The following is a 21,288-nucleotide window of genomic DNA, read 5'->3' as shown; positions in this document are numbered from 1 at the left end:
TTTTCAGGTCTAGCCACAGATTTTCAATAATGTTCAGATCGGGGACTGTGAGGGCCATTGTAAAACCTTCAGGTTGCGCCTTTTGAGGTAGCCTGTTAGGATTTTGACGTATGTTTAGAATCATTATCCGTTTGTAGAAGCCATCCTATTTTTCACTTCAGCTTTTTACAGATGATGCTTGCATCAATAATTTGTTGAAATTTCATTGAATCCATTCTTTACTCTACCCATGAAATGTTCCCTGTGCCATTGGCTGCAACCCAACCCCAAAGCATGATTGATCCACCACCATGCTTAATGGTTGGCGAGATGTTCTTTTCCTGAAATTCAGTGCCCTTTTTTCTGACTCTTCCATGTAGGCCATATTTGTGCACATATCCCTGATTAGTAGAACAATATACTACAACTCCAAATCTGTTAATTCTTTCTGAAGGTCTTTTGCAGTGAAGCGAGGGTTCTGCTTTGCCTCTTTAGTAATACGATTATTGTGAACAAGTCATAGTCCTAACAGGTCTGAAAACCTTGGTCAAAGTTATCTGAGCACACAATCTCCACGGGTGCCCACATTTTGCATCGGCCCATCTTCCTTTTTGTAATTTTTAAAATATATATATTTTTTGCCTCAAATAAAAAGGAAATGTATCATCATTAACTTTAGGCCTTTGAGAGATCCTTCCATCTTTAACTTGCTTAACTGCTCACAATAACAATAATTTGGACCAGGGGTGCCCAAGCTTTTCCATGCCACTGTAACATATTCACAATTAAAAAGTTAGAAATGTACCTTCATATTTTGTAAAATGAGGAAGGACGGGAGGAATGACCTAGTTATCTCTAATTCTTCTGTCTCGCAGCACTTCCAGCATGTGGTATGGGAAGCAAAAACAAGGTACATTGCCAACCATAACTTATAGCTGCCAACGTGCCAATCTGAAACGTTTTTACACTTTTTTTTTTTGTTCTGCAGAAAAAAAATGTTATCGGCACTTTCCGTGATTTTCTTCTTTTTGCCTTGTTTCTATCGTGAGCCATACACCAGGGGCGGACATACCATTGGTGCAACCTATGCAGTCGTACAGGGGCCCAAGAGTCACACTGGGCGTTTTTGCTGCGTTTTTTTTATGCTGTTTTCAGCTGCTTTTTACAATACCTGCAAAGCCTATGAGATTTCAGAAATCTCATGCACACACGTTGTTTTTTTTGTTTGATCAGTATTTTGTGCTGTGCTGTGCTGCGTTTATTGGACATAGAGCATGTCACTTCTTTCAGCGTTTTGCTGCGTTTTTTCACCCATTGACTTGAATGGGTGTTGGAAAAAAAAAAGCAGCAAAAACGCAGGTATCATTATTTGCTGCGTTTTTGTTGCTGAAAATTCAAGGACATTAACATGGACAAAGAGGAAAAAAAAGGCACCAAAAAACGCACGAAATATGCAACAAAAAACACACCAAAAAATGCACCTAAACCTGCAGTGTTTGACGCAGCTTCTTTCCTGCCAAGAATATCAGGTTTTGCTGCAGAAAAAAAAGCAGCAAAGACCCCTGTGTGAACTTACCCTTAGAGACCCCCCTATCACCTCCAAAGCAGGTGGAATTGCGCACAATGATGAGCTATCGAACTGCAAAGGGAATACGCGTATACTGTTCTTGCACAGGGCCCTCTCCTGTGTGACCGCCATTTCCATACGCTATAAACTTGGAGAATACTCTAATTATATTTTCACAATCTAAAATTTCAATTCGACACTTCTTTACTTGGGGAGCGGAGCAATCTGTAGAAGAGAGAAAGTATTTTGCGAGCCTGTCTAAAAAAGAAAAATTAGAAGAGTCTTCAAATGTGTCAGATTACATATGTTTAAATGGGTTCAAAGAAGTAGAGCTAAGCCAGGACTAAACCCAGTGCTTTAGCTGTGCTTTGTGTGTATATACTGTGCCTTGTCCGGGCAGAGGACCTGTACGGACAAATCTCCCCTGGTATGTGTGAATAAGGACCCTGCAGGTAGATCCCATTCAGGTTCAGGTGCTTTTCTCCCATTCGCACACTGCACCTAGCCAGCTGGTGGAATGCAGAAGAAGCGCAGATAATTGCAGTGTCCTGCAGGCACGAAACAGGCTGCTGCGGCTGCTTCCTGGGGCAAGACACCTTAGAGAGGAAAGTAAGAGTGTTTGTCATCTTAGGAGAGCAGTTTTCACTTATTTTTACCCACAAATGTTGAATTACTGCATAGTAATATATGTGGAAAAAAGAAGCGTACAGCGCTAGAAAGCAGGAAATCCTATTACCATCTCTAAACATTTCAATAAAGAGTTGATTGGAAAAATGTTTCCTTGTAAGTCAGAACCTGTATTTTGTACCATAGAAAGTGTATTTGTGTCCTCTACATCCTCATTCATACAGAAGGTGCATGCAGAGTAAACACACAGAGCAGCTCCTGGGTCTTCCTTGGGGGACAGTTTTACCACCTTTAGGCTGTATTCACATGTTGCTTTTTAGCTGTGTTTTTTTTTTCTGCAGCCAAAACCCGATCTCTTACCGGTTTTCCTGTCCTTCCTGCTGCTTTTCTTAGTGCGTTGGTTTTGCTGCATTTTTCAGGGTCCCAATTTTCAGCTTTGATTATCAGTACAGGACTACATCTCCTGTGCCAGGTAGTCCACTTAATCTGTGATCCCGCCCCCTCTACTGATTGGCAGCTTGCTGGCAATGCACAGTGTACACAGGAAACTGTAGGTCAGGGGTGTGGGTGAGTTATATACAACCCCAAAGTCTTAGCTCTGTTACATCTACATCACATAAACCTGGATTCTATCAATACCGCACCGAGCAGCCCAGTAAGTGACACATCCCTGGAATCCGGATCTCTTGCCCTACGTTGTGCTGCTCCAGATTATATAGCAAAAGACCTGCTGACACAGGGGCGGACATAATATTGCTGCAACCTGTGCAGCCACACAGGAGCCCAAGAGGTAAGGGGGCCCATTTCTACCGCCAAAGCAGGTGCCATTCTGCAATTTTAGGAATTCTTGTGCTGTAAAGGGCTCATATATTGTTCTAGCACAGGGGCCATTTTCCGTCTGTGTCCCCCAGTGTGCTGACAGATTCACTTTTAAAGGATTACCAGTAAAAAAAAAAAAAAAAAAAAAAAAATATACATATATATATATATATATATATATATATATATATATATATATATATATATATATATATATATATATATATATATATATATATATATATATATATATATATATATATATATATATACCGTATATACTCGAGTATAAGCCGAGATTTTCAGCCCAAATTTTTGGGCTGAAAGTGCCCCCCTCGGCTTATACTCGAGTCACGGTAGCGGTGGGGTCAGCAGGTGAGGGGGTGAGGGCGCTGGGGTATACTTACCTAGTCCCAGCGATCCTCGCGCTGTCCCTGCCGTCCCACGGGCTTCGGCGCTGCAGTTTCTTCCTCTCTTCAGCGGTCACGTGGGACCGCTCATTACAGAAATGAATAAGCGGCTCCACCTCCCATAGGGGCGGAGCCGCTTATTCATTTCTCTAATCAGCGGTGCCGGTGACCGCTGATAGAGAAAGAAGCTGCGGCACCGAAGACAGGAGGGGACAGCGCGAGGATCGCCAGGACTAGGTGAGTATAGCATATTCACCTGTCCTCGTTCCAGCCGCCGGGCGCCGATCCATCTTCCCGGCCGGCGCCTCCATCTTCCCGGCGTCTCTGCTCTCTGACTGTTCAGGCAGAGGGCGCGATGACGCATACAGTGTGCGCGGCGCCCTCTGCCTGATCAGTCAGAGCAGAGACGCCGGGAAGATGGAGGCGCCGGAACGAGACGCCGGGAGCTGCAATCAAGGGAGGTGAGTATGTGGTTTTTTTTCTTTATTGCGGCAGCGGCGGCACAAATTTATGTGGAACATCTATGGGGCACAGTGAACGGTGCAGAGCACCGTATATGGCACAGCACAGCTATGGGGCACAGTGAACGGTGCAGAGCACCGTATATGGCACAGCACAGCTATGGGGTACAGTGAACGGTGCAGAGCACCGTATATGGCACAGCACAGCTATGGGGCACAGTGAACGGTGCAGAGCACCGGATATGGCACAGCACAGCTATGGGGCACAGTGAACGGTGCAGAGCACCGGATATGGCACAGCACAGCTATGGGGCACAGTGAACGGTGCAGAGCACCGGATATGGCACAGCACAGCTATGGGGCACAGTGAACGGTGCAGAGCACCGGATATGGCACAGCACAGCTATGGGGCACAGTGAACGGTGCAGAGCACCGGATATGGCACAGCACAGCTATGGGGCACAGTGAACGGTGCAGAGCACCGGATATGGCACAGCACAGCTATGGGGCACAGTGAACGGTGCAGAGCACCGGATATGGCACAGCACAGCTATGGGGCACAGTGAACGGTGCAGAGCACCGGATATGGCACAGCTATGGGGCACAGTGAACGGTGCAGAGCACCGGATATGGCACAGCACAGCTATGGGGCACAGTGAACGGTGCAGAGCACCGTATATGGCACAGCACAGCTATGGGGCACAGTGAACGGTGCAGAGCACCGTATATGGCACAGCACAGCTATGGGGCACAGTGAACGGTGCAGAGCACCGTATATGGCACAGCACAGCTATGGGGCACAGTGAACGGTGCAGAGCACCGTATATGGCACAGCTATGGGGCACAGTGAACGGTGCAGAGCACCGTATATGGCACAGCTATGGGGCACAGTGAACGGTGCAGAGCACCGTATATGGCACAGCTATGGGGCACAGTGAACGGTGCAGAGCACCGTATATGGCACAGCTATGGGGCACAGTGAACGGTGCAGAGCACCGTATATGGCACAGCACAGCTATGGGGCACAGTGAACGGTGCAGAGCACCGTATATGGCACAGCTAGGGGGCACAATGAACGGTGCAGAGCACTATATGGTTCACACCTATGGGGAAATATGAACGGTGCAGAGCACTATATGGCACAGCTATGGGGAAATAATGATCTATTTTTATTTTTGAAATTCACCGGTAAATGCTGCATTTCCACCCTAGGCTTATACTCGAGTCAATAAGTTTTCCCAGTTTTTTGTGGCAAAATTAGGGGGGTCGGCTTATACTCGGGTCGGCTTATACTCGAGTATATACGGTATATATATATATATATATATATATATATAGACACATATATATATAGACACTATATATATATATATATATATATATATATATATATATATATATATATATATATATATATATATATATATATATATATATATATATATTGACACCTGCCATAACTGAAGCCATTTTAGCATGTCATGTTGGTCCATCACAGACTATGGATTTCATCGCCTTCTATGTCAGGACCATTTGTCATTGTATACATGAAATGTTATGTGACTAACTCTGGCTGTTGGCATTGAACCAATCTCTAAATGATTCTGTCCTTTCCAATAAGTATTCACACTGATCCAATAGTGACCCTAATGGCTAGTGATTGATTTAAAGGGATTGACTGCTAATGGACGTCCCTTTATGAATATCTGCTATGTACTGCATTTAAAAAAAATAAAATAAAAAAATAAAACCTATATACTAACCGGCTCCACACTGAGTGCGGTGATCTCATGGCCCGCTGATTGGCTGCAGCGCTCATCTTATGTGTATGTCTTGAGATTGCTGGCAGACACGAGGCTTAAGGTACCTTCACACTAAACGACGCTGCAGCGATCCAGACAACGATCCGGATCGCTGCAGCGTCGCTGTTTGGTCGCTGGAGACCTGTCACACAGACAGCTCTCCAGCGACCAACGATGCCGGTAACCAGGGTAAACATCGGGTAACTAAGCGCAGGGCCGCGTTTAGTAACCCGATGTTTACCCTGGTTACCATCCTAAAAGTAAAAAAAACAACCACTACATACTTACCTTCCGCTGTCTGTCCCCGGCGCTCTGCTTCTCTGCTCTGACTGTGAGCGCTGGGCAGCCGGAAAGCAGAGCGGTGACGTCACCGCTCTGCTTTCCGGCCGCTGTGATCACAGCCAGAGCAGAGAAGCACAGCGCCGAGGACAGACAGCGGTAGGTAAGTATGTAGCGTTTGTTTTTTTTACTTTTAGGATGGTAACCAGGGTAAACATCGGGTTACTAAGCGCGGCCCTGCGCTTAGTAACCCGATGTTTACCCTGGTTACCAGCGAAGACATCGCTGAATCTGTGTCACACACGCCGATTCAGCGATGTCAGCGGGAGAGCCAGCGACCAAAGAAAGGTCTGGCCTTCTAGCCCCGACCAACGACATCGCAGCAGGATTCTGATCGCTGCTGCGTGTCAAACTAAACGATATCGCTAGCCAGGACGCTGCAACGTCACGGATCGCTAGCGATATCGTTTAGTGTGAAGGTACCTTTAGAGTTGATGAGGTGCACTGCTACAAAAGAGAAGTATGCTTTTATTGGGGACATAGGGGGATTTTTTTTCACAGCATAAAATCTTTTACTATATAGATCCGTGTATCTGCCTGGTGACTTTGCAACACAACTTTTAGCAAATATTTTCTCTTTTGGCACTCGCTCACACTGGCGTATAACATGGCCAACTTCTTTGTGATGTTTTATTGGATAGAACTCGGCTCAGTGTTATATTATGGGACAGGTCAGATCTGCCATTATTTTCTGATGCCGATTTGGCAGGAGAAAACAATGGCTGCCTGCCGCGAGTGCATCCGAGAATTAGATCATGCACACCCATACAAGTCTATGGGTGCGAGTGAAACATCGCACTGCACTCGGATGTCTTCAGACTGCAGTGTGATTACCACGGATGTCGGCACAGGAGGAGATGAAGAAATTACTTTTTCCGTCTCCTCTGCACCTGTGCTGTGATCCTCTCTCATGCGAGCGAATCTGAGCACAGACACTCTGATCTGCCAGAGTTTGATTCTAGTGTCATTTGTATAATCAGCCCCGATTCTCTCCCAAGAGTGAACATATGGCTGTGTGACCCCCGGCCTAAAGGTACCGTCACACTAAGCGACGCTGCAGCGATACCAACAACGATGTCGATCGCTGCAGCGTCGCTGTTTGGTCGCTGGAGAGCTGTCACACAGACAGCTCTCCAGCGACCAACGATCTCGAAGTCCCCGGGTAACCAGGGTAAACATCGGGTTACTAAGCACAGGGCCGCGCTTAGTAACCCGATGTTTACCCTGGTTACCGTTGTAAATGTAAAAAAACAAACACTACATACTTACATTCCGGTGTCTGGTCAGGTCCCTTGCCGTCAGCTTCCCGCACTGACTGAGGTATAGCGGTGACGTCACCGCTGTGCTGTGCTTTACGGCTGGCCGGCGCTCACCAGTCAGTGCGAGAAGCTGACGGCAAGGGACCTGACCAGACACCGGAATGTAAGTATGTAGTGTTTGTTTTTTTACATTTACAACGGTAACCAGGGTAAACCTCGGGTTACTAAGCGCGGCCCTGCGCTTAGTAACCCGATGTTTACCCTGGTTACCAGTGAAGACATCGCTGAATCGGCGTCACACACGCCGATTCAGCGATGTCAGCGGGAGATCCAGCGACAAAATAAAGTGCTGGACTTTCCCCAGCGACCAACGATCTCCCAGCAGGGGCCTGATCGTTGGTCGCTGTCACACATAACGATTTTGTTAACGATATCGTTGCTACGTCACAAAAAGCAACGATATCGTTATGTGTGACGGTACCTCTAGATGCAATCACACAGATGAATGGAAGTCAGATCTGCACCCCCTTCTGCCCCCTGAACAGCTTACTAAAAAAAAATCACTAATAACCTAAAGGTACATGACCTACGTATATAGGTTTATATTTTTTATATTACAGAAGATCAACTCTCCACTCTACTCTCAAGATCACATCTCACCACCTGTGCACTTGACCCAATCCCATCCCACTTCATCCCAAACCTCACCACAGTCTTCATCCCAACCCTAACCCATCTCTTCAACCTATCACTAACAACTGGTGTTTTCCCCTCAAGCTTTAAACATGCCTCCATCACACCCATCCTCAAAAAGCCCTCTCTTGACCCATCCTCTGTATCTAGCTATCGCCCTATATCACTTCTCCCTTATGCCTCCAAGCTACTGGAACAACACGTCCATCTTGAACTGTCCTCCCATCTCTCTTCTTGCTCCCTCTTTGACCGCTTACAATCTGGCTTCCGGTCACACCACTCCACTGAAACTGCCCTAACTAAGGTCACCAATGACCTCTTAACCGCCAAGAGCAAGCGACACTACTCTATCCTCCTCCTCCTGGACCTGTCCTCTGCCTTTGACACAGTGGACCATTCCCTATTATTACAGACCCTCTCATCCCTTGGCATCACAGACTTGGCCCTATCCTGGATCTCATCATACCTAACAGACCGGACATTCAGCGTCTCCCACTCACACACCACCTCCTCACCTCGCCCCCTATCTGTCGGAGTCCCGCAAGGTTCAGTTCAAGGACCCCTGCTCTTCTTCATTTGCACCTTTGTCCTGGGACAGCGCATAGAATCTCACGGTTTTCAGTATCATCTCTATACTGATGACACACAGATCTACATCTCTGGACCAGATATTACCTCCCTACTAACCAGAATCCCTCAATGTCTGTCCACTATTTCATCCTTCTTCTCCGCTACATTTCTGAAACTTAACATGGACAAAACAGAAATAATTGTTTTTCCCCATCTCACGCGACCCCCCCAACGAACCTATCCATTACAGTAAATGGCTGCCCACTCTCCCCAGTCCCACAAGCTCGCTGCCTCGGGGTAATCCTTGACGCTGATCTCTCCTTCAAACCGCATATCCAAGCCCTTTCCACTTCCTGCCGACTTCAACTCAAAAATATTTCACGAATCCGTTCATTCCTCAACCATGAATCTGCAAAAACCCTAGTCCATGCCCTCATCTCCCGCCTTGACTACTGCAACCTCCTGCTCTGTGGCCTCCCCTCGAACACTCTCGCACCCCTCCAATCTATTCTAAGCTCTGCTGCCCGACTAATCCACCTGTCCCCCCGCTATTCCCCGGCCTCTCCCCTCTGTCAATCCCTTCACTGGCTCCCCATTGCCCAGAGACTCCACTACAAAACTCTAACCATGACGTACAACGCCTTCCACAACCGGTCTCCTCCATACATCTGTGACTTTGTCTCCCGGTACTTACCTACACGCAACCTCCGATCCTCACAAGACCTCCTTCTCTACTCCCCTCTTATCTCCTCTTCCCACAATCACATACAAGAATTCTCTCGCGTATCACCCCTACTCTGGAACCCTCTACCCCAACACATCAGACTCGCCTACCATCGAAACCTTCAAAAAGAACCAGAAGACCCACCTCTTCTGACAAGCCTACAACCTGCAGTAACCACCGATCGACCAAACCGCTGCATGACCAGCTCTACCCTCACCTACTGTATTCTCACCCATCCCTTGTAGATTGTGAGCCTTCGCGGGCAGGGTCCTCATTCCTCCTGTACCAGTTATGACTTGTATTGTTTAAGATTATTGTACTTGTTTTTATTATGTATACCCCTCCTCACATGTAAAGCTCCATGGAATAAATGGCGCTATAACAATAAATAGTAATAATAATAATTTTACAAGGGTTATTTTTTTTCAAAATGGTTTTGCTAGTAAAGTTGGTTTGTCAAGCATAAATCAGGAAAGTATATGCCCATTGTATAAAAACAAAAAAAGCTTAAACTGACAGATTTAATGAGAAACAAAGCTCTGATGTAGAAGTGGAAGGTCTCGCTGTATAATATGAATATTGTGACTCAGATGTTGGCGGCTACAAGTCTGCGCACATCTCCAGCAATCGTGTTGTGCCACTGCCCTCTGCTGGTCATGCAGGAGATTGCACACTTGTAATGACCAGTTCACATTTCCTTTGTGTTCCTGCAGTTACTCTCCATGTGCCTGGCAGTGTGCGCGCAGCCTCTCAATCTGCACTGGCTACATAAGGTGAGACCTCAGTGCCCACTCCTGTTCCTTTCTTGCATTGCGCTCGTTTTTAACTTTCCTAACACCGACATTGTTTTATTTTTTCATTTGTTAGATCTTTTTGTGGTTGTGCGTCGCCCTGGTTTCCCTTGGTATTATTGGCCTTGATTTGAGGTGGAAAATAGAGTGGAAAGCGGTTGCCATCTCTTTGCAGGTAAGTTTACAGCTGGCTCTGTCTACAGGGAAGTCCAGCAATATTCTTACACCCCCCCCATCATGGCTTTCAAAAAAAGACAAGAAATACTGTTTTTTATGTTTCCATTATCAGTGTAGCCACAAAACTTCTTTTGTGAGGCAGGTTGTATTAGTCATTGTAATCACTAGGTTATACTGTACCTACCCCACAGAGTTGCCATTTTAGTTACTCCTGCTAAGTTGATTTGTTTTTACGCTTAAAATTTGACAGCGTTTCCAATGTAATTTTGTATCGCCACCTTTACTTCTTGCTGATGAGCGCAAATTCTTTTTGGGAACAAGACATAATTTACAGTGAGAACTTGCAACTTTTTTTAACCATATTTTATTCATTTTTCTATTACAAAAAAAAAACACATGGTTTGTATTGTGATAGAAATAGTTAAAGTTGTCTATTCTGCTACAGATGGATCTGGATAAGTTGGAAACTTGGGCTGAAAGGTGGCAGATGAGGTTTAACAATGATAAATGTAAGGTTATACACATGGGAAGAAGGAATCAATATCACCATTACACACTGAACGGGAAACCACTGGGTAAATCTGACAGGGAGAAGGACTTGGGGATCCTAGTTAATGATAAACTTACCTGGAGCAGCCAGTGCCAGGCAGCAGCTGCCAAGGCAAACAGGATCATGGGGTGCATTAAAAGAGGTCTGGATACACATGATGAGAGCATTATACTGCCTCTGTACAAATCCCTAGTTAGACCGCACATGGAGTGCTGTGTCCAGTTTTGGGCACCGGTGCTCAGGAAGGATATAATGGAACTAGAGAGAGTACAAAGGAGGGCAACGTATCGCGGTAAAAACCGCAGCATGTTCATTAATTTTCCGTTTTTTTTGCGGATTTCCCACTCCAAAATGCATTGGGAAGTGTCTGGAAAAACCCGCTGCAAAATCGCGGCAAAAACGCATGCGGTTTTCTTGCGGATTTCTTGCAGAAAATGTCCGGAATTCTCAGGAATTTTCTGCGAGAAATCCTGAACGTGTGCACATAGCCTTAAACTCTTCATTTTTTTTACATAATTTTTAGTCAAAGGTGTTAAAACATATTTTGCTTTGATCACTTCTATAATGCACAGTGCGGTGTTTTATGCCTGGCTAACAGAATTCTGCTGATGTACCAATTCCTCAGTACCCCGTGATTCATTGCACGGGGGCCAATGTGAGAGAGGGGGCTCCCTACGTAAAACTCCTCATAGGACTCAAACATGTCAGGTGTTGGCCGAATCGCTCCCTTGAGCCACAATCCTCGCTCCTTGCTATTATGTCCCACCTTGCAGAGGGGAGTGAGCACTGTGATGGAGCGACTGTCCCAGGATCACACACCCAGGGGGACCTGGACATAACTTTTCACAGCCTAATGTAAAGTGGCATGTGAAAAGCCATTGCAATAATTGGAAGTAGCATTATTACCTGTACACCATTGATGAGTAACACATTAATAATAGGCTGCATAATTTAGTAGATTTTTTTTTGCATTTGCTTTACTAGCATTTTGTTTTCATGTAAAAATCTTAGTCCTATATGTGCAGATGAGCACTTCACCTATGTCTGGTCCTTAGACTGAGCTCCTCTTCCTCTTACCTGGTCCCCTCTCTGCAGACAGTGGTGCTCTGTGCCGTCTCCCAGGAGCCTGTATGACTGCTCCAGTGTTAGACACGTAGGATAACAGGACGAGCTGCTCCCCTGACTCTTCACAAGCTCTGGAATGCATGTTTCTGCTAATAAACTTTACTATTCATGACCTTTTTAATGATCAACTTCTTAAATCTTGGTGTAACTGAATGCAGACTTGTCTACATTTCCAGGTTTTCTGCAGCACAGCATGTCATGGACCACAAATTTACATTTCATTTTCCATCCTGTTTTAACGTCAAATAATATTTAACCTTCACGTATCAGAGAGGGGTAAAAATAAAATGTGTTGATTTTTTTTGCTACATACAGCTCTGGCAAAAATTGAGACCACTGCAAAATGTTTAGTTTGTCTGATTTTTCTCTTTATAGGTATATTTTTGCATAAAATGTAAATTGTTCTCTTAGTCTATAAACTTCTGACAACAGGTCTCCGAAGTTCCAAGTTGTTTTTTTTTTTTTTCTGAAAATAAGAAAAGGTCAAAATTTTACAAAAATCCAGTGCTTTCAGACCTCAAATAATGCAAAGAAAACAAGTTCATAATCATTTAGAAACAACAATACTAATGTTGTAACTCAGGAAAAGTTCAGAAATCAATATTTTGTGGAATAACCATGATTGTTAATCACCGCTTTCATGCGTCTTGGCATGCTTTCCACCAGTCTTTCACACTGCGTCTGGTGCAGAAATGTAAGCAGTTCTTCTTTGCTTGATGGCTTGTGACTATCCATCATCCTCTTGATTACATTCCAGAGGTTTTCAATGGGGTTCAGGTCTGGAGATTGGGCTGCTCATGACAGGGATTTGATGTGGTGGTCTCTTCATTTTTGCCAGAGCTGTATCTGGGAAGAAGCTCCATTTTCGAGACAGCTCACTGGTGTTACCCATCATAAGATGTTTCTTGTGTGGCACCTCGGTAATGAGAAGCTTTTTTATAGGCCATCAGTTGAGCCAGCTGATATTATTTTTCACTAAGTGACAGCATTGCTTTCTAATTACTGCTAGATTTCACCTGGTGTCATGAAATTCCATGGCTTTTTGCACCTCTTTCTTCATGTGTTAAATAGTTTTACTTATTATTATTATACATAATTTATGGACATCTATGGTTTTATTTCCTTGCCCATGTCGATTGGATGGTTTGTTACCAACACCGTGTGAGAATTTCATGTCAATAGCACCTTTAGAAATATATTTACTTACAGTTGGGGACGTGTGTAATACTTTTCACCCACTATGTATGTATGTATATATATATATATCTGTGTGTATGTATGTATGTATGTATGTATGTGTGTATATATATGTGTGTGTGTGTATATGTGTATGTGTATATATATATATATATAATTATAATCTCATGCTTGTCTTCTTCTTTTGCAGATCACCTGTGTATGAGAAACTTTGTTTGTGTAAAAATATATACGGTACTTTTTACTGTCCTTTTATTTTAGGCAACTAGTCCTTTCCTGCACATTGGTGCTGTGATTGGCGTGTCTGCTCTGGCCTGGGTGCTTGCTGGATATTTTTGGGAAACAAAAAATAAAGGTAATTATTTTGGCTTTCATTCACAATTCCATACTGTATCTGAATTTTGTCGTGACGATTTGCGGACTGCAGGACAATTAGAGATAAATATTAGTATTCTATTTTTTTATATTTATTTATATTTATTAATTGATGGTCTATTTTTCCTTGCAGTGTTGAAGTGTCTACTTCCATTAGTATACTTCTGCCTCGTTGGTGCTCTGTTTGTGAGTCCGCTCTTCATTTCTTCACCCTGCATCATGAAGGCATCAGAACTTCCATTAAAACCAAACCTCATAGGTCATCGTGGGGCGCCAATGGTACGTTATCTGGGGCGATTAGTACAAGATTGCCATCAGTTGTCACTGCTCTCCTAGAACAATCTCTGGGTTTTCTTTTTCAGTTGTCTCCAGAAAACACAATGATGTCATTTGATAAGATGGTGAATTCTGGAGTAAAGGTCTTCGAGACTGATGTCATGGTCAGGTAGGAGAACATATATACGTATATATATTTTTTCCACCACTTCCAGCCTCCAGTACTACAAATTCCAATAGTCTTTATTCTCTCCAACCGTTCAGCTCGGATGGAGTCCCCTTTTTAATGCATGATGAAACTCTACTGAGGACAACCAATGTGAATCAAGTTTTTCCATTACGTTCACGTCAAAACTGCTCAAATTTTACCTGGTCTGAACTCCAGACATTAAATGCTAGTGGATGGTTTTTGCAGGTAATAATTTTTTTTTAATTCTTTTTAAATGAACCTTTTCCAGGGTCCTGTTGATGAGTTTTCTTTTTTTTTGTTCTATTTTGTTTTTGCCTTACTGTTGTTTTCCTTTTAGCGAAACCCTTTTGGAACAGACGGTTCACTGACAGATACTGACCGTCAAGAGGTTCTGCAGCAGAAAATTCCTTCTCTGGAGGAAGTATTGATGGCATGCAAGGATCGTAACATCTCTATAATGTTTGACCTGCGCCAGCCGCCTGCAGGACACCCGTATTACGAGAGCTTTGTGAATGTCACTCTTGATACAATTTTGAATGGTTCTATACCGCAGGATCTGGTAAGGCTTCTGTACTGTGCTGGGAAGTAGAGATCTCATGGATTACTATTACACCTTTTGAGTCCCCGATCACCATTTTACCAGTAATGATTAAAATCCACAGATTCTGCTTATAAAATTGTGTCTCTCGTGCTCTGCAGATACTGTGGCTTCCAGACGATGAGCGGGAGGAAGTAATGAGGACCGCTCCAGGTTTCAAACAGATCTATGGTAGAAAGAGAGAAAACAATGACACTGATGCTTTTGATGCTGTAAATCTATCATATACAAATATAAGTGTGAGTGACATCAGGTAAGAATCATTAACGCTGACGTAAGATGTGTAGTATCGTTATTGCCGCCATACTCACACAATACTGTATCAGTGAATTCAATCCATTTTCCCGTATATTGTTCAGTCTGTTGAAATAATTTGCAGTTTTTAACATATACATGTAAGCTCTGTTTTCTTCTCATCTTATCCAGGTCGTATCGTCAAGATAATATTTCTGTGAATCTATTTGTGGTTAATGAACCCTGGTTGTTCTCCTATGCTTGGTGTGCTGGAGCCACTTCTGTCACCACTAATGCATGCCATCTTCTCAAGGATCTGAAACAACCAATATGGCTCATGGTTAGTGAATTTATGGTTCGCACAACCTTATGAGGTTTTAACATATCCATCTTCTCAGCTGTCATTTTATTAGCACCAGATGTTGATTCACACAAAGCTTAAGCTGGCACATTTAATAGCGGTCAGCCAAGATTGTTCGATTGATGGCTATCCCCCCGACTCCCCGATACACAGGCTATGCTCATCTCGATCGAGCGCTCATATGTTCTCTGTGAGATAGCAGCTGCCGGACTCCTCTGACAACATCCCCTCTACCCAACAAACCATACGATCAGCAGTTGAAATTTCTATGGCCGGATCCTTCTCTCCCCCGGCTCAATCTATTGGGAGAGAGTTGGTGGGAGCCCCATACACATTACATAGTCAATGCCGAAACTGGTGGGATGGGTCAACTTTTATCTAATGTGGAATATGAGATGCCCTATGGGGATCATATTTATAATACAAAGCTCCATGATCGGTTACATAGTCTCCACAAAACAATTAAGCTCATGCTGCCCCTCTATACATGCTTCCCTAGATGGGGGGGTCTCTTACAAGTATGGCCCTGCTTGACTTTGGAGGACAAAAAACCTCCAGATAATGACCACATTTTACCAGCACATAGTGATCAATTATTACCACCATGCTGATCATTAATAAAATCCGCTATACCAAGACCAGTATTGCTAGAAATGCTCCTATATAAGCAACAAATACCCCACTCTTATACTGATCAATAAAAACAAGCGATACTACCACCATACAGTGATCATAGAAGGGTAGGTATCAATTGTACACAGGAGCTTTTGTAGACTGTGTGTTTTATACACTACAGATACTGTATCCAGTGATTCACAAGTGCATTTTTCTATGATTTTAATCATTGTTTCCATTTCATCGCTTTTCAACCTTGATCTTCGTGATGACTTGTTCCATCAGTGACTCATCTATTTGTTTTACTCTTTTATATAGCACCATCATATTCCACAGCGCTTTACATACATTATCATCACTGTCCCCATTGGGGCTCACAATCTAAATTCGCTATCAGTTTGTCTTTGGAGTGTGGGAGGAAACTGGAGAATCAGGAGGAAACACGGGCAGAATATACAAACTGTCTAGAAGTCGGCTCAGGAGCTGAGCCTGTTCCATACACAGCAGAGAACGGCTTTTAGATAACTGGCACCTGCTTTTAAAGGGAACCTGTCACCCCCAAAATCGTATATGAGGTAAGGCCACCGGCATCAGGGGCTTATCTACAGCATTCTGTAATGCTGTAGATAAGCCCCTGATGTATCCTGAAAGATGAGAAAAAGAGGTTAGATTATACTCCCCCAGGGGCGATCCTGGTTCGGTTCAGGTCCGATGGGCGTCCGAGTTCGGGCCTCCGAGTCCGGGGCCTCCTACCTTCATTCGATGATGTCCTCTTCTTGTCTTCTTGCTGCGGCTCCGGCGCAGGTGTACTTTGTCTGCCCTGTTGACCTTTCCCAGTGCCTGCGCACTGCAGTACTTTGCTCTGCCCTCAACAGAGCAGAGAAGTGCGCCTGCGCCGGAGCTGCGGCGTGAAGACAAGAAGCGGACGTCATCGTAAGAAGATAGGAGGCGCTGGACCCGGATCGCGACGCCCATCGGACCCGGACCGCAGCGGGACCGCCCCTGGGTGAGTATAATATAACCTGTTTTTCTCATCTTTCAGGATACATTGGGGGCTTGTCTACAGCATTACAGAATGCTGTAGATAAGCCCCTGATGCTGGTGGGCTTAGCTCATATACGATGTTGGGGTGACAGAGTCCCTTTAACAGCAATAATTAGTTATGTGTTTAACCATTTTAGTCCCACTCTCAATACAGCCATTCAATCCAGGGCTATCCTGTGCCAATGGCTTGTCATGGCTGTCCACGTACATGTCGCTGCCGTCTTTGTCCAGGTTATTTTCTTTCTAAAACAACTCTGTACTGTAATTGCAATCCAAGCTGCCTCCACGGTATAATAAAATTGTGGAACAGCTAAATGAAAAGGTCCGCAGGGAAAGTTACACCTTTTGGGGCTATCTGCATGCCCTGTCCATGCATGCTGCATTGTAAGACCATGGGATTTTGCAGTAATATTACGTGAGGTTTTAGAAGTTCAGCAAAAAAAAAAATCTCTACAAGAAAGATTTAGCGTGCTCTGTGCACCACACAGGATTTGTTGCACAAGGGGGGATGTGACAATGTTTTGAACAAATTTGTGACTAAAAGTAAAATAAAGATTATAAAAAATAAAGATGATAAAATAAAGATTATAAACCAACTAAGAGGTCCATTGTCTTCTCTCTCTAGGATCCGGACAACTATTTAATCATCTGGATTATAGCAGATGTTGTAGCATTTATTCACATAATTTGGGCATTTCTTGTGCTTAGGTAAGTAGGGTGAAAAGTACAACATATTGGCATTCCTATCATACTCTTTAAGGTCTAAAATGTGGAAGAAGTTATTGCTATTCATGATGGTCTAAGTTGGTTATGGGTCACTATCTCCTATAGCCTTGGATCTAGAGAGGTTTATTTGTTAAAGCTAAAGGGGAGGACCATGCGTTTCGGATGGCTACTCGAAGAGAACAGTCCGCAGCGGTATCTCCCCAACCTATTCTCTCTATACACATGGGCATAGACCTGTCATTCCAGTGGAGGAGCGAGGCTAGCCATTCCAACACATGATCCCCAGCTGGCTGTGAAGAGCAGGTTTTTGTTTTTTGTGTTTTTATAAGCCGCAGTGCAGCCGGTTTATGCTGCCAATTATTCCGGCATTACGAGTTTGTCTGTCAGGTTCACTTTAATCTTCTATAATGTGATTACGGTATTTGGTTATTAAATTGTTTGTATTGTAAAGGGGATAATGGAAGTGGTGGTATTGGGCATGAACGTATACTAAGAATTTATTTTATTCATCCATAATGGCTCAAATTATGTTAAATGATCTGCCCTTAGAGGAAGCTGACTGCATATGAAATGACATGCACATTTACTGAAACAGACAGGTCAGGCAGGCTGACCGCTCCTGTGATGTGATGTGATGTGAGGTTGTAGATCTGGTGGATTTTGTTCTAAACACTTTCTTTCTTTTCATCTAGAGCATGTTTCAGAAAAAAAGAAGACGAAGGTATGATACATTCATCTGTGGTATTATAAATGGCCACAATCACTGATCTAGCAATGCAAGCCTACTAACCCTAAGCTATACAGCAGTCTGGCTAAAACTTCACTTAAAACTTGATCCCGGGCCTTAACCCTGTGTCACTGACTGCCCAAATTCCGAGGCTTTAAATGGAGTAGCGGTCAAGCATGCACAGGACTACTTTATTCTAACTCTCCAGGACTGATGCTCTTGCTATTAGCTCCATAGCCAATACATGGAGTGGTGAGGTGCTATCCACACTCCTCATTAAGGTTGAGCAGAACGGAAGTACTGGGGTGTCATAACACCAACTCTATTATTTGTAGATTTTAGAATTTATAAGCATAAATATTCTAATGATTTAAAGGAACGTGACCGCTGATACATGGTGCCCGATCCACGAGTAGCATGTGTCTGACACTGGCTGTACGAACTCTGCAGCATTTCAGAGTCCAATATACCTGGCTGTGTTTTCAAGAAAAACATTCCTTGGCTGCCTCGGGAACCAAACACAAAGAGAGACACCTGCCAATCCAGAGCAGCGAGTGGGGAGAAGCTGCCGAGAACCTGTCTGTCCTCCTTGTCTACCATACAACTTTGCTTCCGGTGGCTTTGAAAGTACATTTTTCTCTGAAGTGCTGCAGCGTTTTGGATCGGGCAGCATGTGTCTGCTTCAGATTCCCTTTTAAAATGGGTGATACATGATCAAGGGCAGGAGGCCTTATTCTGTATATGACATGCAGAGTGTAGCCATCATTATCATTGGACAAAACAACTAGTGCTGAACTTAACACCTTATACCTTTCTGCTTGTCAGAGTCAGAAACCGTATTACTGATGAAGATTGAGAGTTTGGTCGCGTAGCCACACTGGACGTCTAATTCCTAGAAAAGACAATTCCTTGTGTCCTCCACATCATCTCAGGCTGGAGACGGTAGCATGAGGAGGCTGAGCCGGACTAATTCATGCTGCCTGACGTCTGACGAGTCTTAGCTACTGAGTCATCGGACGCACTTAAGATTGCTCTATACAAAAGTGCTACGTGAATTTTTGACCTGTGTGGGTCACTTTCGGATGTTTATATTCCGCATATTTCCATAGTTTGGTGATAAAATTATAAGGATGTATTTCTGTTTACTGGGCCACGAATTACGAGATATTGAACAGGGTAACGTTATTTTTTGAGAAATGTTTCAATTTTCAACATTCCAGAACATTGGTTGTATAATTTCTTAAATGTTGGTGGGAAAATCCCCTTAAACTAATCCCCTATCCCTTTACCGATTAGAATAATCTCTCCATTTGCTGTCTATCGGAGTGTAACTTGAAGCTTGTGGGCACTAATGCAAAGCCTCCAGTGGGGCCCCCAATTATGACATATCTTGATTAAAATAATGGTCTTTTCATGTGGACCAAATGGACTTTTGGGGCTTCCTAGGTTCCAGGGCCCGGGTGTGATTGCAGTCTCTGCACCTTTTATAGTTACGCCCCTGCGCACACCCACATTACCGCTCCCACGGAAGTGACTGCATGCTCAATACTGCACCATGTGCATGGCGGACATGTGGTTAGCTAATGAATGTTTTTGGTGGGTTAACCCTTTTAATGCTGCTTAACACTTTCCGTTTCCATACTTGGCGCATAACCCCTGTGTGTCGGTGGCATACTGAGAAGAAAAACTGTTTTCTTGGGCCGAATACCATATTGCGGCGCTCCTGTGCCACTTAGAGCATCAACAGAATTCTGTGTGTTGAAACGAGTTGCACTGAACATAACTTATTCAGCAGCATTTTCCAAGACTTTTCTAAGTTGAAAATTGTCAGAAAAGAACTGCAGGTTTGACATGATTCTTTTTGGCCAATGGCAAATTCACTAACTGGGCATGCACTGATTTAATGAATCTGGCACACCGCTGGCGCAGTGCCCTTATATTTATAGAACTCTACAGTCTTTTTTTCCATGTGTATGTGTCTGGTTGGCTGCTGTGTAATATGTACTACATTTGTAAATAGAAGATATTGTCCTGGTTGTGTGTTCCCACTTTTACAGAATATTTTATAACAATGAATGGCACAAGAAATTATTTTTTTCATGCTGTACTTAATAAATTACTTGTGGGTTTTGGACTGAGGCTGAGTTTTATAGTTGCCTTAAAATGTGTTCACTCCACATCCAAAGACGACACAGCTTGAGCCCCGCGCTGCCCAGAACTAGGACTACTATGAAAACTAAAAACCTTGGCAAAGTTTACACCTGCTTTATAAAAGTGACCCATGGATAATGCTAACACAGTTGAAAATAGCTTAACATGCTACAAGGAATTTTTAGGGTGGATGGAAACAATGTTTGTCTTCAAGAAGTGGAGGAACCATGTGTAAAGGTAAGCATTCAGGCTGGCATTGCTGGATGGTCTTCTTTTGTAGGAAGTTCAGGTCACTCACCACTAATGCTTCTTTATGGCGTACCATAAATGTACGAAAACAGCATAAGGTCACTTCTCCCAACCTATGGCCATTTCCCGCCTAGTGATATCTTGTCAAGAACCTTTGTTACCTGTACAAAGAGATTTTGACCCTCCTTAAACTTTCTCCAATTGCCTTGAAATTAAAGGGGACCTGTCTCAAGGTTTTTGGCATCTAATCTTAGAGTATCATAATTTAGTGGCAGAGACCCTGACTTCTGCTGCTTGTTGTTGCTTTTATAACCTCATTGCTTTATCAGTAGGTAGCCCAACCTTGTCCCCACCACTGACTAGCAGCTTTCTGTGTACATTTGAGCATAAGCAGAAAGCTGATAATCAGTGGATTGGGCAGGGATAGACAAAATCAGCATTCAAAGAACTGATAAAACGGCAGCAGATAAAACTGCAGCAAGCAGCCCAGTAAATAATACATCATTGAAATGAGGGTCTCTGGCTCTACATCATGCTGCTCTCAGATAGGGTAGCAAACACCTGATGACAAATTTCCTTCAAAAGGAAACCTGTCAGTCAATTCATACTGCTAGCAGCATGAATCCGGGGTAACAGAGAAAGCATACTTTAT

General features: G+C 43.8%; 1 protein-coding gene across 4 annotated transcripts in view; it reads left to right on the top strand.

The window, feature by feature from the left end:
- The window catches only part of GDPD2 (glycerophosphodiester phosphodiesterase domain containing 2), a 97,154-nt gene extending 76,779 nt beyond the window's left edge, over positions 1-20,375 (top strand). For all 4 annotated transcript variants that reach the window (XM_069747308.1, XM_069747311.1, XM_069747310.1 and 1 more), the window contains 12 exons: positions 9,964-10,023; positions 10,118-10,216; positions 13,352-13,445; positions 13,599-13,744; positions 13,828-13,910; positions 14,006-14,156; positions 14,269-14,490; positions 14,631-14,782; positions 14,956-15,103; positions 17,409-17,491; positions 18,202-18,230; positions 19,062-20,375. In XM_069747308.1, the coding sequence (XP_069603409.1) occupies positions 9,964-10,023; positions 10,118-10,216; positions 13,352-13,445; positions 13,599-13,744; positions 13,828-13,910; positions 14,006-14,156; positions 14,269-14,490; positions 14,631-14,782; positions 14,956-15,103; positions 17,409-17,491; positions 18,202-18,230; positions 19,062-19,108 (1,314 nt within the window). In that variant the 3' untranslated portion in view covers positions 19,109-20,375. The remainder of the gene's footprint in view (positions 1-9,963; positions 10,024-10,117; positions 10,217-13,351; positions 13,446-13,598; positions 13,745-13,827; positions 13,911-14,005; positions 14,157-14,268; positions 14,491-14,630; positions 14,783-14,955; positions 15,104-17,408; positions 17,492-18,201; positions 18,231-19,061) is intronic.
- The last annotated feature ends 913 nt before the right edge of the window (positions 20,376-21,288 follow it).

This window comes from Ranitomeya imitator, chromosome 2 (genome assembly GCF_032444005.1).
Source record: "Ranitomeya imitator isolate aRanImi1 chromosome 2, aRanImi1.pri, whole genome shotgun sequence".
In the NCBI taxonomy this organism is placed as follows: domain Eukaryota; kingdom Metazoa; phylum Chordata; class Amphibia; order Anura; family Dendrobatidae; genus Ranitomeya; species Ranitomeya imitator.
Note: the sequence above shows the minus strand (reverse complement) of the source record. Positions and strands in the feature narration are given on the sequence as shown.